General features: G+C 42.4%; 1 protein-coding gene across 2 annotated transcripts in view; it reads right to left on the reverse strand.

Moving 5' to 3' along the window:
* Positions 1 to 1,579: 1,579 nt before the first annotated feature.
* The window catches only part of Nsmce2 (NSE2 SUMO ligase component of SMC5/6 complex), a 223,133-nt gene continuing 198,060 nt past the window's right edge, over positions 1,580 to 26,652 (reverse strand). For both annotated transcript variants that reach the window (XM_026407137.2, XM_026407134.2), the window contains 3 exons: positions 9,123 to 9,223; positions 8,634 to 8,740; positions 1,580 to 1,933 (listed from right to left, as the gene is read on the reverse strand). In XM_026407137.2, coding sequence (XP_026262922.1) covers positions 1,816 to 1,933; positions 8,634 to 8,740; positions 9,123 to 9,223 — 326 coding nt within the window. In that variant the 3' untranslated portion in view covers positions 1,580 to 1,815. The remainder of the gene's footprint in view (positions 1,934 to 8,633; positions 8,741 to 9,122; positions 9,224 to 26,652) is intronic.

Raw genomic sequence — 26,652 nt, forward strand, 5'->3', positions numbered from 1 at the left:
TTAATAAATATGCCAGATTGATAATAACAATCAAATCATAAAACGTTTAAAAATGAAAATAAACTTTATACAAAACTTCAAATCCTTTAATTGGCTAGACAAATTTATAAAACAGTTTCTGAAAACTAAAGAAGAAAAAATTTCATAGGATACAAACACCGTATCTTTCCCACAGTGGAATGGTGTTATTTTGCATTTTTCTAACCGGTATTGGTATTCACTGCAATATACCAGGATTCTCTTTAGAAAGAATTGGGAAAATGCAAATCGAACATTGGGCAAGCATTTGTGCATGTCCCTATCTGTTTAGGAAACAGTATTTCACAAAAGAACCACATTCCATGAAAAGTATGTTTGTTCTGGCCTCAACATCACCGTTTCCTCAGGAAAGCCTGATTCAGATAAAGCATGTTAGGAAACTCAAAATCACTTTGTAGGCAAGTGAATGTCATGAAAATGTTTCCAAAATTAATTCTGCCATGTTGAATCATGCTTTAACTCAAATATGTGTTAATTTTTCACGGCCTTCACTGCCGTGTAGTCGCCAAGCCCAGTTATTTCCTTCATTTCAGTTAGACTTATTTTTGCACACGTTTATTTGTAAAAGCTTTGGCTTTTAAATGTGAGCTCTGAATATATTTTTAGATCCTAAATAAATCAACTGGGAGAAGGAGAGCATGGAGTTAAGGATGAAGACCTGGGGCGAGGCGACTGAAGCGCTGGTGCCAGCTTATCCACATCCTAGGTTGGCGACTTTCCCCAGATTACTTTACTTCTCTGTGCCTGTTTTCCTCATCCACAAAGTGGACAAGATGAAGTACCTCTCTCTTCAGGCTGTGAAGCTCACAGAAGTCAGTTATATGTAAAGTGCTCTGACTAGCACCTGGTACACAGCAAGCTCTCAGTAAGCGTCAGCCATCGTTAGCTATTCATGGTTTCCTGGTGCCTTGAGGGTACGCTTCACTGGATTTAATTCAATAGTCTGGTTGATAAAAGTTCATTAAGGCGGACAACAGATTAGTGCTTTTCATGCAACCAGAATGTCATTCAAGACACCCAATCTAAAGGTCCTAGTGCTCATACTCTTGGGGCCACAGGGCCTGGGCCAGCATCTCCTGAGCGTCTTTACTTTACAGTGAGGCTCCGGGGACCCCTGGACTGGGGCACTTGCAGAGAGCACCCAGCAGAGCCCCGAGCAGCCAGGGTATGCTTGCTGCAGCCAACACTTTAGACCATGCAGGCTGCAGTGATTCCCACCATGGAATCAATCATTGTGGCCCTGGTGAGCCTGTTACCAGAGAATGACGCCATTCAGGAAAGACAGGACAAATAAAAGCACTTACAGATTCAGAACTGTCAATTATACAAAGTCGTAACAGGAAAGTAAACTGGTTTTGCTTGTGACTGAATGCTATCATTTACTAAACTTATAAAAAAGACTTTTCAATTAGGGAATTTCTTTTTTTTTTCATTCAAGTATCAGTAAAAACAATTATAAAAGTCATTCTGATTTATAAGAAATAGAAAAACCTGTAACTTTGGAACAATTTATATCAGGAGGTGTGCAGACAGGACATGCGACAGGTAATACAAGTTTTATTTCAAATGATAAAACACTTAAAAATAAACAATGTAATGTGCTTGCATTTTTATTATGTAACTTGAAAAAATGCCTTGGATTTCACTTAAACCATCAAGTTTTAACCCAAACCAAGTATGCGGAGCAGCCAGTCCTGAGCTGCTCTGACAAGTATCCTTCGCGTGGCTGGCGGGGGCGGGGCGGGCTGCTGACTCCCCGTGGCAAGGGGATCCTTCCTACTCAGGCTGGCGGTACTTCTTCTTGTTGTGGCTCTCAATCGCCCTTCTCAGTGCTTCATCCGGGATGAGATCAGACATTCTTATATCCGTGTGGCTGCAGCCAATTTTGGGGCAACTGTAAGGGAGAAAGAAAATCAAGTCAGTCCCCTGGACTCTGATGCCTTAAGCAGAAACTTTCACATTCAAGTATTAAAAAAAAAAAAAAGTGAGAACATGTTAAAAATCACACTGATGAATGCTCACTTAATTCTTCACTGAGGACCCACCCGAGCCAGATCCTGTCCAGGGGCTAGGGACACCAGCAACGTGCCAGCGGGGCTCTTGCCTTCCCTTCTAATGGGAGGGACAGACAATCACTAAGTGACCAAACAAATGCCCCAAGTTCAGGTGGCGCTAAGTGCAAGAGGCAATGAAGCGAGGTCAAGGGAGGTCCAGGGGACAGTGCGTTGGGGCTGGCTGTCCCGGGATGGAGCCAGGCAGCCTCTCCAGACTGCTCTTGAGCGAGCCAAGGAGGCCTGCTGGATGCTCTCAGTGAGAGTAAGGCCTGGGTCACTGAAGCAACCAGACAAGGGGGGGCCTGGGAGGTGACGTCAGGGGACCCGTGGGGCTTTGGGCTTATTTTAAGTAGGAAGAGAAAACCCTGGAGGCTTTTCAGACAGGGGAGGGATGTGACTTAGTTTCTATTTAGAAAACTTTACCCCGGCTGCTTAAAGGAGAACACAGGTCCATGGGCAAGAGTGGAGCAGAAAGGAGAATAGTGGGGTGTCCCATCCCCAGGAGGAGCCAAGGGCAGTGTGGCTGATGGTGGCAGCAGGTGGAGTGTAGGGGAAAGGAGAGGTGGGCAGGTGGGCACCTTGGTGTGCCCTTCACTGCAACAGGAATAACGGGGGAACAGCCTGGGGACGGAACCAAGTCTTGACTCTCTGTGCCGCTCTGCATGCCCACGAGGCTCCCAGGACCTTTGGGAGGCCTGTGGCTGAGGAGAGCAGCATGAGTCATCCAGGAAGCAGTGGATGCAAAGCCCGCTTGGTTTAGATGGGGCCTTCTGCAAAGGTGGGGGGTTGGATGAAGTCACCCCATTTCTTCTCACTGGGAGCCAGATTTGGGTAGGGTCAAGGGCCCGGTGTTTGGAGTCAGCTGACCTAGGCCTGGACTCTACCATTTTGTTCCTGTCTTTGTTGGTAGACAAAACCAGAAATGTCCAGCTACCTCCTGGCTGGCCGTCCAAAACCTTCCTCCCCATATTCCTAGAGAGGCCTAAGGGAGGAGCCAGCACAGTTGTGAGGGCAGAACACGGCAGATTTGCTCCCCCCCTCGGGCCTCTGTTGCCCTGATGTAAACTGTGTGGAGTCCCCGTTTCACAGGGTGACAGGTAACATGGTGCTCTCTAAAGTTCATTCCCTTCTCTGTCTCCTATGACGGTCACGTTCCCTGATCATCATTCTTCAAAGAAGTTTTCAAGTTCCTGGCCCATCCACATCTCGCATGTACCCAGGGCACATGCTCATTAGCTTCTCTAGGGACAGCGCTGTGCAGGCTTCACCAGACAGCTGTGAGGTGCCACCCAGGCTCAGTCACGCCAGCAGCAGTTCTCCAAGAAGCCCCAGTATGACTGAAAACAAGTAAAGAGGAAAGACAGCAATGAGAAGAGGCAGGAAGGTGGCCCTGAGCTCTAAGTTATCTAGTGGCAGAAAGTCCAACAGCAAAATACGAGAGAAAGGTTTTCTTGGTCCTGGTCTCTGGACAAGGAGTCTTTAAGTCAGAGGGACATTCATCAATGTAATGAATAATAATCATGTGTCTGATAATCTTTTAAAATACGAAAATGTGCCCTGTACAGTCAGGAACATGTGTCGAATGACAGTTGTAGAAAGATGTGACAGGAAGGGGCCCAGGCTGCCTTGGCCCAGGCAGGCAGCACTCTGTGGATCTGGCTTGCATTAAGCTAAGGCTTGAGGAATGTACAGTTTAAGCCCCGACTCCCTGAACTCTGAAGTCTCAAAGGGAATTATTTCTCCAAATATGAAAGCAAGCAGTCGAGACTATGAGGAAGATACAGGTACTAGGGAGAGTTCAGAAGAGGAAGTTCTCCTAACAACTTCCAGGGCCGGAAAGGTCACAGGGATAACTCTCCTTCAATCTGCCCACCAAGCGAGCATCGCCTGCCAGGCCTCCCACCTCCGCCACGGAGAGCCAAGTCTAACTCCAGCAGCAGACGGTGAATAAGCTGGGGACAGGGAAGTGGAGAGTGAGGTGGGGAGGACTTCCTGATGACATCAGTGGTGCTGGTCAGTAACTGAGGACGTTCTGAGAACGTGGCTAGAGTTAACACCACTCCTCGGCACAACAGCACCCCTCTGTTCGCTTCAGTGGGTGGGAGCCCACAGAGACCTGTGTCAAGGAAAGAGGTTTGAGCTCACTTAGGGGACAGGCTCTGGGGACAGTAGCAGGAGGCAAATAGCACCCCCAAGGGGAGCCAGATGGTCTAATGACAAAAAAAAAAAAAAAAAAATCAAACAAACAAAAACTCCCAAAAACAAAACAAAAACAGAAAACAACCTAGAGTGACAGAGACCTGGGCTCCACTCTCTGGCAAATGACTTTCTTCTGTGCCTGAGCACGGGTCGCTGTGAGAAACGAGGACCACTAAGCCTCAGGGGCCACTCGGCATTCCCTCCAGGCCCTATCATGAGCAGCTCTTGCCCCGTCCCTTGGCTGCTGCTCCCCACTGACCAGGTGGTATAACCTGGGGTGCATGAATGTGCCTAACCAGGGAGACTTCCTGGAGGGAGGCTGACGCAGAAGCCAGGGAGAGCCTTGCTTCCTACCCCACCCGAAGAAACAAACACAAGTTTTTAAACTAAACACAACAAAAGGCCACAATGCCATGGTACTGAATCAGGGCACTCCTGCTCTGGAGAAACTCAGTGTAGGCATTAGGCCCTAATCCCCATGACATGTCGGTGAGCAGTTAGGTAGGTGTGGTGACACCCGCCTTCCGCCTGCACCACTGTCTTTAGGAGTCAGACATACAAGCCTCGAAGGAGAGGCTGGTCCTGAACCTGGGTCATAGAAGGGCATGGCATTCCCTGGCATGGAGCCAGCATCCGGGTCTGATGAACAAAGGCGACTGGCCCTTAGGGGTCCCACTAGGCTTCGAGGAACCTCAGCCTGAACATCAGTTCAAGAGCACAAGAGCCTGAGTCTTCTGAGTTCTTGAATCTAGGTCCCGAGAATTCCAAGCCCCAGGAGGAAGGTCTCTAGATGCCTCTGGAAATGTGAGTGGGATGGATTCCTGTCATACCTAAACACAGAGAGAAACTCCATGCTACATCCAAGTCTCAGATAATGTGTCACAAAGCAGTGAGATAAGCCACAAGAGCTAACACTGTGGGCCTCGCTGACCCTACAGCTATTTGTTTAGCACTCTGGACTCCAAAAAAGAGCTTTCTCAAAGTGCTGTGATTTTCTTTTCTTCCTTTCCATTTTTTTTTTTTTTTTAGAGAGAGAGAGAGAGAGAGAGAGAGAGAGAGAGAGAGAGAGAATTTTTTAATGTTTATTTTTCAGTTTTCAGTGGACACAACATCTTTAATTTTTATTTATTTATTTATTTTTTAGGTGGTGCTGAGGATCGAACCCAGCGCTCCACACATGCCAGGCAAGCGCGTTACCGCTTGAGCCACATCCCCAGCCCAGTGCTGTGATTTTCTACTGCCGAGCTGTGCTGGTCCAGATAGACCTCCTGACCATTCCTGGGTTCCCTAGAACTCTGAAGTGATGTTCATTCCTGCTTCATAGCTGAAGAAGCTGAGGTCGAAAGGTCCGATGGCTTTCTGGTAAACACAGTTGAACCCACATTTCTACTCCTTTTGATCTGGTTTTATGTGTTCTGAGATATGACTGTGTGTTAACTGTAGCTACTGTTCATCAAGAAAGCAAAACAATGACTGTGATAAAATTAGAAATATTCACATGAAAGTCATACGACAGCCTTATTTGTAAGATGATAGTCTTAGGATTAAGATATATTTTAGGAAATTGTTCTAACTACTGTACTTGGAGAGAGCACGTCCTAGGTCTGAGCATGCTCAGGGGGGTCCAGACAGTGCCTGGTAACTCAATGACCTATAACTCCAGCCCAACCAAACACAATTACAACAATCCAGGAGGAAGAAGAGATTTCTCAAACTGGATGTGTCACAGACATTTTTAAACAAAGGGAATCTGGTGCTGCTCATCTAACATGTATCATGGGAAATGACACCAGTTTGTGCTGAATCAGAAACCTCTGGAGTAAGTGGTGAACAGGCCTTGGATTCTAATCTGCTGCCAAATGTGCCTGGAATTGAGGACCTGCCTGCTCTTCCCACTGGCTCCCATGGTACCCAGCATTCTATTTTCCTCCTGTTTGTTGGTGAATGTTTAGTCTGCTTTGCTGGATCATCTTCATCTGATTGATGCTGTTGTTGACTAACAATGCTGTTTTCAGGTTGATATCAGGATCTGCAACAGGGCTGAGGGAATCTTGCTGGCTCTCCACTGGTGACTGCATCTACTCCAGGGCTGTCTCTGATGACAAATGAGTGGGTTTGACTTCTCTATATAATCTCACCATCGCCGGCTCAGAGTCTTCTACCAAGTTCCAACCCCACATTTCCTATACCTCCTGGACATTTCCAAATGGTTGTATTCCTGATACCTCAAACTTAGCATAACCAAAATAGTCTCTTGTAATCACTTCTAAACATGTTCCTGTAACTACCATCCGTGTGGGTACCCAGATTAGAGATGAAAGCATGCTCTTACACACACCATGATCCTTGCCTCCATCTGTGAGCTCATTCTTTATGATGTAATTTACTGCAAAAGCACCCTGAGTTTCTCACATTCATCCTCTTTAATCTTTTGGGGTAACTTCCTCTAGCTTGGTTTATCTTACTCCCTGAAAGCTCTGCAGTCTCCCATGCCTACAGAGTAATAAGACCGGCGCAGTTGCAGACGGTGTAGGCAGTTAAAGCTGGAGGATGGTGGCAGCGGGATAATGTTTACTGAGTCTCATCTCACCATCTCCCAAGTCCCTTAACTACTTTCCCTGTATCTTATTCAATTTCCAAATATGCCAATGAGACAGTTACAACTATAATCAACAATTTAGAGATGAGGGAACTAGTGAAATCATGAAAGTGGCTAGAAGATTCTCCTTCACCATTCTCTGGAATTCTCATTTCTCAAGGACCAGTAAAAAATACCTTCTTTGTAAATCTGTAGGGTTCTTCCACTTAGACTCAGTTGTTATTATTAGACTATGAGAATTTGCAGAGTGTCAGACACTCAAAAAAATATGACAGAAAAAACTTTTCTAAATGATGTTACTTAAGTGCTTGTAAATGTCATCTGCAATAAATAAATAAATAAAGGCAAAGGACACTAGAAAGTCAAAGTATGTACCTAAGAGGATCCATCTAATTGCAGTGGTGTCTCTGCGATGCAGCTGGGGCTAGTGGTGAGAAATGTGCTGTGCCAGTCCTTGCCCTTTCCAAGCCTGACCCTAGAGAATACCATCAACTGTAAGAAGGAAGAGGTATCAGATCAAACTAACCAGGAGAATCTATTCTTAGCTATTATGTTGACATTTTTTGCTTGCCGGAGAAGGAACACAGGAAAAAAGTTAGAAGGAGATGGAGACTTGGAAGTCTAGAAACAAAGAAAACTATACTCAGAAAAGAAAGTGACAGGTTCACTAGGGAAATATGACATTTCAACCATAAGGAGGAAATGAAAACAGTTAAAAATGCACTAACAGTCTATGTTTTGCGACCATTAGGATACAAAACTATTATTCTAGAATAGATATTGTAAATTACTTGATTAAATGACCATCAGGATAGTTCCAGTCTCCAATGCCCTATCACTAAGTCCACACCCGGGTGAAGAGTCCTGGGGAATTCCAAGTTGTGGTTTGGACCAGCAGATTTCTGGGTGGTGGAGCAGCAGACCACACTTCAAAGCAACTGTTATCAGACGCCTAGTGAGAGCTGCTCACACCTGCCACTGCAGCCCCTGCACAAGTCAGTGATAAGAGCACCAAACAGAGTCAAAGTCAAAGCCAGCACGTCTCACTAAGACCCCCTTACAGGAATGGTCTGTGGCCCCCAGGTTGTGGGGGTGGGGGGATGGGGAGAAAAGGGATGTTTCCACAAAACTTCCAGTTTAAAAAAAAAAAAAGAAAGAAATCTCATTGGTTAGTTATCCATGAATTTACTGAAATCTTTTGGGAAGTTATTTAAGTAATTAAATATATGAAAGTTTTCCCAAACAATTAAATCTTAATCATCAAGACCATAAGATATGAATTCTTAGAATGTTGACATATATTTTTTAGAACAAATTATCTATACTACAGGAAAAAAAAAAAGTACCATTCCTTCCTATTTGTGCAAGTGTCCATGCCAAGAGAGAACTCTGTGTCATGGTTCTCCTTTATTCTCCTCAGGCTACTTTTTTTTAACAGTGCAAATTCATGAGAATCCTGTTATCCAATGATTAAAATTTGATCTGACTCTTTTACTTGGGTTTTGGGGTGTGGCTGAAGTACCACACCATGGCTTCTTCCTGAGCTGATTACTAATCTTCCCCGGGGTTGTCCTTCCTGAAAGCTAGCTTCCATGTTTACAGTACTGAGGAGGTGAAGTGATGCAGGAGATGGGCGAGGAGCTCTTCCCCAGCAGGACACACCGCCCCTGACGGACACCCCACACCGCCCCTGACGGATGACCACTAGGGAAGCCTCCACTTCCTCTCCCACATCCACTCACCAGGCCTTTTTCTTCCGTTTGTGCTTGGACTCAATCATGCGGACAATGGCTTCCTCTTCGTAGGTGTGGCCACACACTTTATTTTTCACTGGCTTCTTCATTTCCAACTGTAATCAAGGAGACATTAGGCTTTCAGGAATGATAGTGATCAACTGCCAGTGGCTTTTCCCCCTAGTCCCAGGGTGTGTATGTTTCAACTTCCCATTCTCATGGCTTTAGATGATTATTAGGCTTTAGATAAGGAAATGCAAGGAGACAGTGACACTAATGTCACCGAACCCTAGGGCCATGACTTCATTCCCAGATCCTTAAGGGCACAATTAACAGGAAACTCTTCCCAGCCCCAAATCTCTTTAGCCTTCATCACTTTTCTCTTCCCGTCTCCTCCCCAACTCCAAATGTGATATCAAATCAGAGAGCAAACAGGAAGCTTTCAGGCTCTGTGAAGTTAAGTGCTCTTTCTTTCAGGGGAGGAAGGAGGAAGCCTACCTGTGTAATGGGGCAGATGAAGTTGGTCTGACTCTGGGTCACAATCATATCTTCATCAACTCCTTCTGTTCCCTCGACCTCTCTGTCTGCTTGTAGACCATCTAGAGGAAGAAGGGGAGTCGATGAGCCTCCTTGGCACAGTTTCATGCCAGAGAGAGAGGAAGGAAGGGAAGAGTGAAGGCCAGTAGTCTCTAGGGTCCTATCTGGAATTAGTCCAACAGTACAGGCCCCTGGATGCATGTGACTCTGCTCTAAAGAGAACCCTGCAGGGGACCTGATTCTGTCCAATTTTGATATGGAAACTGAGGCTCAGAGCAATAAAAAAGCATTTTCAAAGTTCAGAGAATTATTTGTAAGTACACACTGCCTGGGAATCAGGAAGGTCTGACCTCAGAGTCAGAGGACCGGCTTAACTGTCCCACATCTAGCTGAGAGAGACCCTGGGCAAGCAAAGCAGCCTGGGTTAAAGCTTGTAGTTTTGGTTCAAAGATGAGAAGAGGTAAAGCATGTGGCTCTCAACTCAAGGAAATAATCAAAAAATGGCACTGACTGATGGTGCTGAGGTTCTTAAACTTTGGGGTTGTAGGTTTAAATCCTTTTGTACTTTTCAATGCTATTGAGGTCCTTAAAGAACTCTTTTCATGTGCATTATATTTATTAATATCTATCACATTAGATATTGAGACTGAAGAATTTAAAAAGAAATTATTACTTCATTTAAGAACAATAGTAACAAATCCATTACTTGGTAACATAGCTATCAATAAAACAATTAAAAGTATTATACTGCAAATGTAAGCTGATCTGATATGGTGGACTCCTGGATGGGCTCTTGGAACCCCAGGTCCCTGGAGCACATCTGAGACGGCTGAGCAATGAGTGGCAGGGCTGACTTTGAACATGGCACTATCTGCTTCTGAAATCCTTGCTCATTACATCATACTTGTCCCTTGCTGAGGAAAAAATAGATGACAGATGACTTCTAGAGAGTAGAATGAGATTGAACATAAAGCTCTTCCTTCAGAAGAAGGGATACAAGTTGAGTGTTCCTAATCTAAAACCCAAATGCTCCAAAATCCACAATTTTTTAAACACATGACACCACAAATGGAAAATTCTACTGTGACACTTCATTGTACGTGTAGAATTATTTAAAATATTGTATAAAATTACTTTCAGGTTATGTGTATAAGGTGTATATGGAACATAAATCCCCAAGTTATCTCATTAGATATATGCAGATATTTCAAAATTGAAAAAAAAAATCTCAAATCTAAAACACTCCTGGTCCCAAGAATTTGGAATAAGGGACGCTCAACCTATACTTGACATTTGTTGATGGTGTATTCTTTCTTCCTTCTTTCTTTCTCCATTTTCCTCCCTTACTTATTTTCCTCTTAATACCGACATAAAATAATCAGACATAAAAATGGCTTCCCTGTTAATATGTGGAAGGGAAGTTCTTGCCACTGGTTCAGATGGTTTGTAAACCTTTCAGCTCCACTGAACTGGCTTTAGGTCCCCAACTAGGAGTGTCTCTCTGGAAAGATACTACTGGGGGCAGAAGGACAAGGACCTTGGTGCTCTTGGTACAGGTCATCCAGTGAACTGGTGACTGGAAGCCAAGGATTCTGCTTCCAACTCCCCTGCCTTTTGTAGGGGTTTCTCCTGTTAGTAGACTATTGCTATTTGAATGTCAGCTTGAATGTCCCCCAAAATGGCTTTTGAAGGAGAACATCTTCCCAAGCAGAGCATTTTTAACCATGGGGCATTACTGTGTGATGCCTGGGGCCTTCTACCTGGTGCCTTCTAAAAATGCCTAGGACCTTGGAATCCACTTTTGGTTTGAGCATCCTTCAACCAGAAATCTGAAGTGTGAATTTTTTGAGAATGAAAATAATGCCCCCATCTCCAAGTTTTGGATTTTGAAGCATCTGGGATTTGGGGTTTTTGGATTAGAGATGTGCTCAACAGGATAGTCTACACAAATATTACAAAATCAGAAATCTAAATCTAGTTCCAGGCATTTCAGATAAGGGATACTCAATCCTTTAGTCAAAATAGAATAGCTATACAATTAAAATTAGTGTTAAAAATCTACTAAATGTAATGTTAACTTCACTAATTATTGATTTGGTTAAAAATATTCATTTGGAAGCAGTGTGTAGACTGGATTCAATTTTTAACTTAATAAAAATTCCCAACTATGCTGAGATAATTGCTGAAAAACTAATAATTATATATTAAATTGTTTTTTTCTTTTTATGGTAATGGGGACTGAATCCAGGGTTACTCTACCACTGAGCCTTATCTACAGTCTTTTTTAATTTTTAAGACAAGGTCTTGTTAAGTTGCCCAAGCTGGCCTTGAATTTGCCTTAACATCCTAAGTAGCTAGGATTATAGGTATGTGCCTCCGTGCCTGGTTAAATCTCAGTTATTTGTAGCCAATCTATTTTAAACAAAACCTGTAAAAATATTTTCAAAAAGTTGTCAGACAAAAATTATATATTTTAAACAGAAGGTGCCATATTCTAGCATATTTGCTGCCATGTGAGGTAGAGTTTCTGAAAATATTGCTCACTCCCATGCAGGGTCTCATGCTTTCCCAGACCCATCCACAGTGCAAGAGTAACAGTTTGAAAGAGTCTTTTTATCAACCCAATGGCTCAGGGAAGTTGGACAGGTAAGGAGAAAATAGGCTAGGAGCTATTCTGTTTCTTGGATTCACTTTTCAAAGCCTTCTCCTATGGGTTGCTACCTCCCATTTCTGATTTTATGCTTGATAGTCAAAATAAAAGTAGCTCTTTGTCAATTTCTTACAGGGTTTATTGTGAACTGATGGCAGATTTCTGACTATAAATGGTACACTGTGGAATTCACCGGAAAATCTGTTAGATGTATAATAGAGTGCAGCTGATGTGAAAGACGGAGGGTTTGTTGGTTATTTTCTATTTTTAAATTTCAAAAGGTAGAGGAAGCGAGAAAGCCGAACTCAAATGTAATGCCAACCACCAGGGAAGGCTGAGTGGGGAACTTCAAAACTGTAGGTGGCTTCCAGCATCAGAGACCATGAAAGAAAAAGGTAACGGAAGTGAGACGGGGCAGATTGCCAACAGTGAGTAATGGCCACAGACTGAGAGCCTAAAAGGAGAAGGATTTTCAATAGCTAAACTTCTGGAAAGGATAGCATTTCCTCACCCCTAGTCTGTATTTATAGAAAGTGATATTAACGTTAGGATTCTACAATGTGCTAACAAAAGGTCACATCTCACAATAGGTATCACTGACAAAACTCTGTGATAAGCATGGTAAAAGCAAGACAGGAGAGAAAAACAGAAACCATCTACTACAACCACAGAAGTTTTAAAACCTAGGTTATCTATCCTAGGTCTCTCATTTAATTTAGGAAATTCAGATCCAAAGAAACTGCAGGTCTTGTCTGAAGTCATGCAAGGTATTTAGTAAGTCAGCGTGCTGTTCAATGTTCCTGGACTGGTCCATTTGAAAACTAAAATCAGTGCACTGGTTCTGAGAGTAGCTCCGGCACCAAATTATTATTTCATTAATAAAAATAATAACTCAAGTTTACTGAAGATCACAGAGCAGCTACTGTGCTAAGCTCTGCATACAGAGTATTTAATTTCATTTTCACAACATACCCATAAATAATGACTCTTCTGTTATTCCTATTGTGTTAACAAAGAAACTTAAGCCTCATGATATTTTTAAGGCAAATGTAGAAAACAATAAATAAATAATTGGATTAAATTAGTTCAATGTTTATTAACGAGATCATAAAAATTTTTATTGTAAATAATAGTCATATTATTTTCTACAGTTGGCCCTCCATATCCTAGGGTTCTGCATCCATGGATTTAACCAACTAAAGATCCAAAATATTCATTAAAAACTGTGTCTGTACTGAACATGTACAGATGTTTTCCTTGTTATTGTTCCTTAACATAAGTATTTACATAATATCTACATTATATTAGGTATTTAAATAATCTAGAGATGATTTAAAAATCTATGGGAGGTAGGCTATATGCAAATACTATACCATTTTATATAAAAAACTGCTGATTTTGGTACCCACGGGGGTCCTGGAACCAATTCCCCATGGATACTGACTGACAACCATGTATATATATATATATACACGAACAAGATACACTGTTAGAAGCGTATGCCAGCTGTCAACTCCTGAAAGACAGGTCACAGGCCCACAACTTAAAGCCAGATGCTTGGGCCCAGGGTCCAGGTGCCACTATGAAGAGGAGTCTGGACAAAACAAACATTTATAGTACTCCTGGGAGGGCAGCAGGGCAGGGGTTAGGTAACTTAAACATGACTTTTTCTTGATGTCATAAAATGAACACTAGAAGGAAGATGTCACGGAAATGCTTGAAGTAGTATCTTTTTCCCTAAAGTCAACAACATGGCCCGGTGCAGCATAGGTGGCGGTGGCAGTGAGGGCACTTACTGGACCCCAAGATGTGGATTAGTGGTCAGTCAGTTATGCTGCTAGTGACTTAGCTGCTGAAAGCCAAAGCTTTCATTCCCTTTCATTACCCACATCTAACCCTTGGCGAGTTCCTCCAACTCCAGTTCTAAACCATATTTCTATCTGACCAGTCCCCTTCACTCGCCGTGCTCAAGTCACTCTGGCTTCTGTTTCTGGAACAGGTCAAGCCTCTTCCTGTGTTTGGCTCTTTACACTAATCTGCCCGGAATGTTCATTTTCCTGCTCTTGCTCTTCCTACTCCTTCTTTTTTTTTTTTCTCTCTTTAAAATGTCAGTTTAAATGTCACCTCTCTCGAGAGGCCTTGTCTGATGTCCAAGGCTAAAGAAGCACCCAGACTTTCCCTCCCGCTCTGTGGTGGCTCTCTGCAGAGCACTATTGCAAGTGCTACTTTCTTGTTTGCCTGCCTTCCTCCCCCCTGCTCTGCTCCCTTGTCTCTTCCAGGAAAGCAGTGCCTTCGAGGTCTTGCTCACTCATGTTTCCTAGAGTCTAAAATAGTTCCTGGCAGATAGAACTAGGTGTTCAATAAACATTTGATTAGTAAAGAACTTCATCCAACAAGGCAGGAGAGGGCCTATTTTTAACAAGGTTCTACCCAGCATATTTAACCGACGTGGCAACACAAACACACATACACACTCTCACACAATGATTTTATAAGTTATAGTCAAATAACAGAGCATTTCACTGTAGTTTGGGGTGCAACCTTGGACCCTGAATTACATGTCCAAGGCAGGAAGTAAATATAAGTTTTACAATTACAGTAGGCTGTGTGGTAATTACAAAGGAGAATCCAGACATGGTCTTGTGGTCAGAAAATACATTTGGTTCTGGCCACACACAGCCCTAGCATTAGTCACTTGTCTGTCTTCAGGCATCCCAAGTTTGGCTACCAGTTAGAAGGTTTTATGCCAGCTGGGAATAAAAATTGATTGCTCTGTGCTTTTTCAATTAAGCTTGAATATTTTTCTAAAAGCACTTTTCTTTTGAAAAGCACTAGCATATGAAGAAAGTACTATACAAACATTTGTTGCCTACTTAAAATGCTTATTAGACTGCCCAGATTATTTTACTTGCACTATTTTGGAACAACATATCCGGAAAGAATGAGTTGGTACACGGAAGGTTTGAGGCCACCCGAATATGCATAGTACATTGATTCCAATAAGTTTTTAGTTCTAGTGAGTAAGTATGTGTCTGAGCCAACTCCTGGCTCATTTCTCTTACCCAGCAGCTTATAGCAAGGCTACCAGCACCCCCACCATGGACTCCTCTTAGAGCTCAAGTGGAAGGATGGCAATAGGTTCAGCCCCTTTGGTTGGAATGAAGATTGTGTGTGTGTGTGTGTGTGTGTTGCACTGAAGGCCACACTGTGGTACTCCTGGGTGTCTAGCTCTCAATCTTCATTTCTTCCCGGGAAATGAGAAGATTGGTGGCTTCTTCTGAGTGCCAGTTGCTTGCTTGGGTCAAGTTATCACTTCCCTTCTGGAGGGAACTGAATACTAGTTCCCAATACTTCCTGGCACCAACTAAGACTGCTTGTGAGAACAGCTTTTGCAGAATTAAGATGCAGATCACATTCAGAAAGGGCTTGCACCATCAAAGATTTCCTAAATGGTTACAACCCTCACATGCTGGCAAAATCCAACCAATCAACATTGAACAAAAGTGTTTACTATAGCATGCCAGGATGTAGTTCAGTGGGAAAGCACTTGCCTGATATGTGTGTATTGGGGGTTTGGTTCTGTCCCCAGCTCCCCAACCCCCCGACACACACAAATTCAGTTATCAGAGGCTCAGTTGGTACAATGAATCAGAAAAGTGGCCAGAACATAAAAATCCAATGAAGGTTATTTACTGCATACATATATTCGCTTAATTAATGTTACAGACTTCTGTAATTATAAATTGTTGCTGCTGTTAAATTTTTACCTCTAATATATGCTAGGTATTGTATTTGTTATTGGCAAACATACAAAGCTAAGGGAGCTAAGTCCCATAGGACAGGATACAGAACATATTCCAAGCAAAGTGGTCTTGTGAGGGCTGCGCATACATATGACATGGTGGAAAGAAGGTCCTAATAAAACCGTCAGTCCTCTGGAAAGCTGCTGTCTTACCTAGGTGCAGAAGGAGAACCCTTTGACCTGGATTTTCTGATATAACTCTGCTCCCTTCTTAAATGTGAGCCCTTCCTTCAGCCCCAGCTCAGGTCAACACTCTGATCAATGTTCCTCCTCCTCCTCCTCTTCCCTCAGCAACTTTACTCTCACCTTGGATGCTATGTACTTGGAAAAGGTACTTTTGTCCAACCCAACCCAACCCACTTCCCACAGCCCATCTCCTTCCTAGACCACGCTCTTTTAGCTCAAACTTCCCCATTACTCAATTGTCTCACTGAATGAAACTTCCTTTTCAGATGCACTGAAGGCTCCTTGCAGATAAGCCTCATGTGTTCCTTCACTGAGCACTTGCTCTGTGCCAAGCATTGCACCAAATGCCAGAGGACTAAGATTGAGCCTGGCCAGAGAGACAAACACATCCTGTGCAAGGAGTGACACAGAACTTAAGTTTTTTGTGCAATGTGTAAACGTATCCCTGGGGGTGAGGCAATGAGTGCAGGAGGACGATGACGAGCCAGGCTATCCCAGGAGGTGTGATGAGAAGAGGCAAGGATGTCTCCGCAGTGAGAATTACGGTACTTAAGATCACAGAATTGGAAACAGCCTGCTTGGACTCATCCTTCAACTTTATGAACTAGGTGCTCTTAGGCAAGGTATCCCACCTTTCTTTGCCTCAATCTTCTCAGCTGTAAAATGGAGGCAATAATGGGGCTCCGTGTTGCTGTATGAGAATTAAACAAGTAAATATATGAAAAGTTCTTAGAATGATGGTTGGCAAATAGCCACCAACCTCAGTGCGATCATTATGATGACTAACACTATCCCCTGAATTCCCACAGGGCTAACATACAGCGGACACCTGCAACATAGTAAATAAAAGTGATGTGCTAAAGAATCAGCTGGAGAGAAACCAATGGGCTGACCTGGGCTGCGACTCTTCATGGGATGAGCCCTCCATGCCCCAGGTGACAGGAAGGCCTAAATTAGCCCAGGCATGGCCACCTGACATGGCACTAGCAGCGTCTTCATTGTGCTGTTTTTTCTTCCCTAGCGTTTTCAAAACACTCTTCTGAAGATCTTGAAAAGAAACTGAAGTAAACTGTAGAGTTTCAGATTATTTCCTGGAAACGAGCTCACCTTTCAATAAGATGTGCCCTAATAAACGATCCTGCCCTCGTTAGCCAATCCACTATGGTTTTAGACATATCCTTTGTCCTCAGCTGATATCACGTATTAATTTGTCTCCACCTTTCAAAATATGAGTTTTTAAAAAATATCCAAAACCTAGTGCATTCAGTGAGACTTCAACTCATTAAGCTGAATTCTGGTCATACAATTTCCATTTCAAGCCAACGAATACTTAAAATATCCTCAAACTCAGTACTGAAAAGAGAAGGTTTAATAGCTATTTCCAGGAGGTCACTAAGTAAAAGCAGGACATTTATACACATATCCTATTTCTTTCTTTTTTTTAAAAATTAACCTTTATTTATTATAATATTACTACTACTACTATTTAATTTTTTTAATGTGGTGCTGAGGATCAAATCCAGTTCCTCAAGTACTAGGCAACTGCTCTATCACTGAGCTACAGCCCCAGCCCAACATCCTATTTCTTGTTCTGGGCAATTAACTAGAAAAAAACACATCACAGGAAAAGTTTGATTAGCCATTAAGACGGGCTACAACTTCAATTATGTAGATTTACAGTAACGTTAGAAATAAGCCAAGACTGAAGGTAAGACATCTCCTTTGGGCTCATCTTCTTATCGTTTCTTATTTATTTATTTATGGTGGTAGGGATTGAAAGTAGGGCCTTGTGCATGCAAGGCAAACACTCTACCAAGGAGCCATATCCCCAGCCCATCTTTTCTTATTTTAGAGGGCTGGAAATACTGCCTGTCCAGGTTCCCAGGACCATATATGCAACTCCTCCTATCCCCTGTCTGCTCTGTCTCTAAACTACCTTGACTCTGTGTCCTCCTCTAGCCTCAAGGCTGCTATCCTAACTTGAGCCTCCAGAATTTCCTGCTTGGATTATTGTACAAAGTTCTTTATTTGGCTCTGTCTCCCCAATCTATTTCTTTCAACTCCACCTAGTCATCTTTCTAAAACCATGTTCTCTGGTATGACAATGTGAATCTTCATTAGTGGCCCAGGGAATCCCCATTTCCTATGGCTATCCATCTCAATCCCATGCCCTCTACCTATCCCAAACTCATTACACTTCACCCAAGTTGGCCACACTATTCTGTACCTGCTCTCCTTCCCCTAGTGACCCCTGGCCACCCTGCAAGACTCAGTTCAAGTATTCCCTCTATGAAGCACCAAAATAGAGGTGCCTCTTCCTTCAGCCTCCAGAGGACCTTCTGTACATGCTATAATCATCACTTTGCTTCTCTACCTTCCCCAGATTGTGGGTTCCTTAAGGGAGGTAACTCTGCTCATTCATCTTCATGTTTTCCAAGAAGAAGACCTAGTGCAGGAACTCAGTTAATGTACAGAGAATGGCTGTTGAAAACCAGAGGATGCAGTGGACACTACTATCTACAGACTGATTACAATCAGATGTGGACGATGAACAAGACTGTTTCAAAGGCAAATACTTTAGAAGGAGATGGCCTAGTTCTTGATCTAATAACTAATTTTCCAGACAAAGAGCCATATGATGCTCTACAGGCCATGCCACAGTAATTCTCTATTCTTCTTCTGGACAAAAGCAAATTGCCCAAAAACAGGGTGACAGAGGTCATATTCAAGAAATAAACAACTCTGCATTATGTCTTTAGATAATATCCGATTCTACTCCCTTGCTGCAAAACCATCTATACTTACAGGAATGTATAATGATTGATTTTCAAAAATGTATAAATTGTTTTAAGTTTGTTGACTTTACTAACGTATGGCAGAGTATAACTGTAGTGGTATTCAATTATGGCAGTTTTTATAATAAACACTGGATACTAATCATTGGAGAAAACTAGATATCTGACAGACCTTCCTTCAGCCTCCAGAAGACCTTCTGTATATCTTATAATCATCATTTTGCTTCTCTACCTTCCCCAGATTGTGGGTTTGAATTTGAGAGAAGAACATCATCACTTGCAAAATTTGTTATTAGAAACAGTCTTTAACATGGGGAAATAATTAAAATATGAAGTGAAAAGATGAGATTAAAACTATATATGTAATATGATTAATCTTAAACATGGTTTACAGGAAAAAGACTAACAAAAAATAAGACAAAATGTTGCAGTCTATTATGTCCAAGTGACATGAGAACTGGCAGGAGAGGAATCAGGGACAATTTCTGAAAGTTTTGGAGTTTTGAATGGATGGATATTTTTATTCCATTTGTCAAACTGAAACAAATGATGAAATCAAGTCCAGAGATGATAATGTTTAAAAAAGGAACTTTAAGATTTATAATTGCTCAACTTTAAAACTGCAACATTTTACTTTTGGGTAAGACAGGAACAATGGCACTATTTCAATTCCTGATACTCTCTAGATGTATTATCCTAAATTATTATCCTAATTTCAAATTTCTCTGATTTCCTAAATATTTTCTGTCTCTTCTAATTTTGGAGCTCTGAACAGAGCAATGTATAGAAAGTGAGACAAATAACAGAATAAAGCTAGCCCTACTATCACCATTTGTTCAGTAAATCTTAAAATAAATGACGAACTTTAATCCTCAAAGGATAAAAGGTAAAGAGCCACTGAAGGTGTTTATTTTGGGAAAAAGTGCAGTGAAGGAGGAAGTCACAAAGCTGGTGGAAGAATTAGTCACATTTGTCGCATCCACTGCTGTCCCGAGACTGTCATAATACTGGTTGCAGTGGCACATGCCTGTAATCCCAGCTATTTTAGAAGCTGAGGCAGGAGGATTACAAGTTTGAGGCCAACTTGAGCAACTTAGTGAGACCCTCTCTCAATAAAATAAAATACAATAAAATAAAATGGGCCGGGATGTAGCTCAGTGGAAGAGCACCCGAAGTTCTATCTCTAGTACCAAAACAAACAGAAAATACAAAACAAAAACCAGACAGACTCTCATGACTCCTAAACTCCAGGTTTAATCAGGTATGTTAAATATGTTACTCTGTAGGGTTTACTTAGCATACTAATTACAAAATGCCATGGATTTTTAGTATTAATTAAACATGCTTATTTTTCCTTTTTGTATATATTTGATAAAGAATATCAAGACTAATTTTTTGATAAACTAGTTTAAGTTTATTTTTATGGTGGCACTTAAAAAAAAAAAAAAACCAGGAGGACAATTCCCAAAGTATATTCAATATGGAAGAAATTAAAAAAGGTCAAAGCATGAGGGTCCAAATCTAGTGAGGCTTAACAATCCTGTCAACACAATGTCAATGAAGCCACCCAAAATGTAGCTCAGCTCCACAGCGTGGCCAAGTGCTCAGAGCCAATCAGGGCAGGGCTTCCCAAACTAATGGATCCACAGATGCTTGGGGCTGCGCAGACATCTGTTTCTAGTTCAGAGTTGTCTGAAGTTAGCCTAACAGAAAACATACCCCAAAGAGAAAAATTCCTGCTGACTGGAAGGCAGAAATAAATGACAGACAAAGAGGGAGGGAGGAGCTAAAGAATGAGAGCCCAATAACAGGCCCCTCAATGCAATGCCCTGGAATTAGCATCTTCTCTCAGCCTCCCTGGCTTCTTTTCTCACTGAAAACCTCCCTATCCCCATGAAAAGAAAGACACATGACTTTAAAATCAGGATCAGTTTAGGACACAGTGCCTGTGAATGTGTACAATAGATCTGAGTCACTTGTTCATTTTGTAAACATGAAGAAATCACACTCCTGAAACTTCCTCCTTCATGACACATTCACAGCTTTACAATATGCTTAGCATGGAACATTTATTCTTTTCCTTACCCACACCCAAAGATGTCAAGAGGAACAGATTTTCTTGCTCATTGAAAGCTCATACATTCTAGGCATGTGATAGTTATGGGTGGCAAGGACAGGGAGCTGAAGCAGAATTTGCAGGGCCTGTGCCCTCTATGAGCAGAGGCTGTGCCAAATGGAAATCAGGGAGCCTCTACCAAGGCTCTGTCTTCCTCTGGGAAAACTTGCCACTCAGGAGTCCTCAGGGGTCCTCCTCCTCTCTACACTGGGGCACTTAATAATCCTTTGAAATGATCTGTTTATGCTGATGTTTCCCCACCAATTAGTAAGCTTCTCAAGGCTCTGTTCCATCTTTAGATAACCTCTGTGTGGCACGTGAAAGAGACTCAGTGTCAGCATATGGCCTCCGATCTTAAGGGAACCCTGGTGGCTTCAAGCTGGTTCTGTTCACTCTCTAGCTCTTCTGTATAACACAGGGCCCCACAATTCCTACAGGCATGAACTTCAGAAGGGTGGGTTGACTGCAGGCCTAGGAACCACTTGGCTCTACCATAAACTTAAGGGATAAGTGTCAACATTTCTGTAGGATATCGCTTTTTCTTCTCTACCGCGTTGCATACTGTGGTGGTCAAATAAAATGTTTTATTTTTACTGGAGGAAAAAGACTAATAAATGGATGAAGACAGTATTTAACGATGTCAGAACACTGGAAACAGTTCCCGAGGGGACCAGCAGGAGACTGGCTGATCTTGCTTGTCATTTTCAAAGCCCCAGGGGGTCTGAGTCCTAGCTCTCAGCGCCAATGTGCCCACCGTCCCCAGTCTTAGAACAGCAAATAAGTTAAAGAACCTACAGTTAAGTGGGGACAAAACAAATGAAACAAGGAGAGAGAAAAGCCCAAATAAGTACCTTCCTGAGCACATTAAGAGGGTAATGTTGGGTACAGGCATCATTCACGGCTTCAGGTGTGGCACTAACCTGGATCTCGCAGTTAGCAGGGGCTGGCACCAAACCCACAAGCATGGCAGAAAGTCAGCTACATTACAGCCCTCCAACTCCTCTGATAACAATTCTCTTCCCTAGGTAAAGATTCTCTTAAGACAAAAGAAAAAACTATGGAGAAGCAGTTGGTTGAGATGGTCGGAGAAGCCTCTCTCTCATGCTGACATCCCCAAGTATAAGCCTAGAGAGGGAAAAGGTGAGCAGGGCTTCGGAAGCGAATAGGAGGCACACTAAAGATAAATGAAGGAAGCAGGGCATGGTGGCGCATGCCTGTCATCCTAACCACCTGGGAGGCTGAGGCAGGAGGATGGCAGCTTTAAGGCCAGCCTGGGTAACTCAGTGAGACCCTGTTATAAAATAAAGAATAAAAAGGGTTTGGGATGCCCTTCGGTGGTAGACTGCCCCTAGGTTCAATCTCCAGTGCCTAAATAAATGAATGAATGGTGAACACCAAGGGGGCAGAGGAAAGATGAGGGGATATAATCAGACTGTAATTACAAGGTCAAAATTAGGAGCAATGGAATGAATTTAAGAAAAGGAAAATTTTAATTGTTGGGAAGAACGTGGCAAGGGAGAGATGAGTTTCTCACGCTCCACACACAGACTGAGGGCCATTCATCAGAACAAAGCTGGTTCAAAATGAGCTGGCAATTATTTAAAGAGAATTTATTTTTGTTACCAAAAGTAGACTAGGTTACTTGATGACACATAGAGGCCCCTTGTATCTAATTTTATCATCCTATTCTTATTCTAAATTAAATAGTAAAAAAGCTAATGATAAAAAAGTCTATGACTATTTCATTCCAAAAATATGATTCAACTTCTAAGGAGATCAAAATGGCAAAGCAAGTACAAATAAAAAGAATAAAATACAGTCAAACATGCTTCCATTTACATCAGATTTATAAACAAAGAGAGGAATATGAAAAAAGGATTTGTTTCTCTTATTTTTTAGAATGAATACACTTTACTTTTTAGAATTAATAATATAAAGACGGCAATGAAACTTATTAAGCATTATCAGGAAATGGCAAAGAGCACTAGTTTTCAAATTCCAGGCTAGTTTGAAGCTTGTTTGTCTGGATAATGAAAACTTGTGGACCTAAATGTGGTCAAGCTTCATGTCGTATTAAAAGATGTTGAAGGCTTTTGTTTCCTAGGATCAGGAGTAAAATGTAAAGAAAATGTACTTTCTCTTCCTCACTTAGAGCCCAAGGTCTGACCCATGCAGCTTTCCTTAGTGGATGCCTACCGGCCACCTCTATCATCCAGACACAGAGGATGGTGCTGAAGCAGATATGCTAACTCGTGTCCTAGCACAGTGTGGAGAACACTGAGGGTAAGCTCAAGGGGTCACGGGAGGCCAGTCCAGGCCACAAGCAAGACCTTAAAAAAAAAAAAAAAAGGCGGCAGGAGGGACATTGGCACTGAGAGCAATCCTGGAGAAAACGGAGGTAAGATGAGCACAGGCAAAAATGTGAAAATGGCTGCCATTCCCACATGCTCAGAGGAAGACTCAAGAGTTGCTGCTCCAATAATATGCTCCAGGGCCCCATGACATCCCCCGATAGTCCCTGAGCAATGGAAGCATGTGAAAGAAAGTTTTAGGCTATTACTTGAGAGTTTTCAAGGATGATGAAATGACAACAGGTAAGCTGCACAGGAGCCTGCCTGCTCGTCCCCCTCTTCCTTCCTCCACCCTGATAGGTCTGCATCCACCCAGGTAAATAAGAGAGAGTGCTCCATCAAAAGGACTCACTGCTCAGTGCTGGAACAGCAAGTGTCACGACACATGGCATCCTTTTTATGGGCACAGACACCCAAGTTGAAAGGCCATTCCGGCAGCACAGGGAGCTAAGGAGCCAGGTGCATTGAGAGCACGGGACACAAGACCGACCCAATGACACCAGACCCTGCTGACAGTGACTCTTCCATAGTGGCCAGGCATCAGAGTGCCTTCTGAAATGTCTCCTCTTTGCATCTGAATTACAAACATTGAAGATTTTTGACAAGATTCCTCTGGACTAGTCATGTCTTGTGATGAATACTCTGTGCTCTCCCCAGCCTGACTGCTCATCCTTGACCTTCATGTCAATTGTAAATCTAGTGCTAGAGCTATAATTAGGTTTTCAGGGAATCCTTTAAAAACCTTTGTTCTGAATTCAGATGCTAAGATGACTGAAGCAACAGGATGGGTTGAGTCAATGCTTATCAAAACCCTTTTCCATAAACCCTTATTTTCATCATACTTACTATATTTATTGCTCCTGTAATAAATTTCATTTAAAATCCCAGTACTGACAACAGGCACAACACTTTGAAAGGATAGACAGCCTGCAGGCAGATTCCAAAGTAGAGTAGAGTTTACTCCGTTCAGGGTTTTATAAGGCAGGCTTTCATCTTGTACAATATTAACTATATAATTGCTAACCTGATTTTTCTTTTCCGTATTGCTTCTAAAGTTCTGACAAAATGTTCACTGCCATTGCTAATGGAATTCCAAAGTGGATCATCATTGGTATTTTACTCTGCTTGAAATTTGGAAGCAATAGATGTTTGCACACTGCTGTTTGAACAAACATAATTCGTTAAGTGCAAAAGGTACACAGTTTTTCAAAAAAAAAAAAAAGTGAGAAGAAAATTCTAGCTAAGGGGATTTTGAGAAATCTTGCTGGAAGAAACTTTCGTGTTCTGTTGATCTGACCAAATGGGAAATAATCTCAAGAGCTTTTATATAAAAGGAAGTCCCCAAACCCCAACATCTAGGGTAAAAAAACACTCTGTTTTCACATCAGCTGATGGCCAACCAGAAGAAAATTGCGCTTTAGAAGAAAGCACCAGAATGACTGAAAGTTCCCTGCTCTCCACCAATCAGTTCTGTGACCCCGGTGATCATGCTGCATATGCCATCTCTCTTGACTCTGTTTTTTCTCCAATCTGAAAATTAAGGGTTCAGAGAAGGGAGGTGGGTGGGCTGTGTAGTCTCAAAAATGCATGTCAGCCTAAATCCTTAATCCTTAACAATTATCAGACTATCTTAAAAACATTTTTATGAATATTTGGTCAACTCAAACACCTCTGTACTCTGATGTCAAGGCAAACTTGTTGGTTTCAAGAGTCAATGTATTTGTAAGCCAAACTTGCACAACATCTTAATTTATGTTACAGAAATAAATGGCCATTAGTAACCTGGCAAATAAAATTTGGATTTCAAGTGATGAAAACATGTTTCACTATGACCAATATTAAGTAAATTGAGCAACAGAAGTGGTTACCCAAGTATAGCAGGTAGGTGCAATGTGGTTATTACTACCATTTTGAAAATTGTATTCAGGAAACCTTATAATCACTGCATTATTTACAAGAGTCAGTGGACTACAAAAAAGAATTATGTTCAGACCTGTCACATTACTTAGAGGGGGAGTAGGGCGGCAAGTCAGCAACAAGAACAGAAATTAAGTCAGTGGCTGGAATGTGTTTTCCCAGGAGAGGAAACAGACTTCTTACTGTGCCATGGACGCTCACCTATGTTTAAAGCCAAACATTTGCCCATTCTTCTTATCATACCTCACAACTGCAAAATCCTCATATAGGTGTTAATTATTTTTTCAAAGGTTTCTACCAGTTAGTTGCAATTCATATAAGCCTGTAATTTCACCCAGAGTAAGTAGCCCATGTCACTGAAAAGGGCAAGAAGGTCGGACACAGGGATATTATATGGGGCTATTACTAAACACAGATGGCCAAATCACAATGCTAGTTGGGGAAGAGGATTCCCACAGTTCCCATATGACTAACAGTTAATCTTCTACGTACCAGGCAGTGAAATGCCACACACGGCAAGTGAAACTGTGAACCCAACCACGTGAATTTCCTTGTGGCCAACTTCTCGCATTTCAACTCTGCAGCAGTTTCACTCATTAAGGCCACCAAGATGTTCAACAGTTCCCTGAATCGCTGAGGTCCTCAGATCCTTTCATAGCTCTGACTCTGCACGTAACAAATTTCCCTCCCTCTCCTCCAACTCCTAGTTGAGGTGGGGTGGTGGGAGCCAGGGCTTCAGTCAGGCCTAGAGGTACACCCTACCTCCCCTGGCAACCTGAGGTCAGGCAAATGACCACCTCTCAGAGCTGGGTCCCCCATAGGACTGTTATAAGTATCAAGTATTGGAGTTTCTAATTTAATGTGCTCAGCATATAATACAGTGCTCAGCAGGTCTTTCCTTTCCCCTTTCCTTAGACTCTAGGACACTGGATGCGTTAGCTTTTGCCTTCTGATTCAATGCTCTGTCTTTTCTATCTTCTTCAAAATCTTATCAGTGACTCATTCCTACAAGGAGCAGGGTCCCGTCCTGTCTAACTTTCCCTGTCCTTCCCCCTGTATTGCAAGGCACTGTGTGATAACACAGGGCCTCCCCTGGTTCAAACTTTTCCTAGTTCTTATCTGTTTACCTCCTTGTTATGGAGTGTCTTAGTACAATGCCAGGTGCACAAAGGTCCATGAGAGCCGTCTTGAGGTCAGTGCCACTATATCATCTGTTCAGATGACACACCACCTACCTACCCACTTTGAACTTTTCCCTTTGGTCGAGCAGTACCTAGTTCTCAATCTCAACCCTCTACATCATCAGTAACTCTTGTTATAAATGACATCTGCTTCTCTTTCTCTCTCTTCTGGGAGCCTTCCTCTTTTCTATTTCGCTGGGTCACGTCACCATGTCAATGATCTACCAAATAAGCCACCTCTGATCATTTTCCACTTGCTCTTTCTTAAGCATAATTCAGGTTACTGTAAGAGCTTGTGTTATTCTCTCCTTCTTTCTGAGGAATATTCCCCCCACCTCACCATTTTATTCCTTTCTTTGTTAGTAGACAAAAGCAGAAATTTCCAGCCACCTTCTGATGGGCTGTCCAAAACCTTCCTCCCCATATTCCTTGAGAGGCCCGAGGGAGGAGCCAGCATGGACATAAGTCCTACCTCCCTTGGACTTCTGGTCTG

Source organism: Urocitellus parryii, chromosome 7 (assembly GCF_045843805.1).
Source record: "Urocitellus parryii isolate mUroPar1 chromosome 7, mUroPar1.hap1, whole genome shotgun sequence".
NCBI lineage: Eukaryota > Metazoa > Chordata > Mammalia > Rodentia > Sciuridae > Urocitellus > Urocitellus parryii.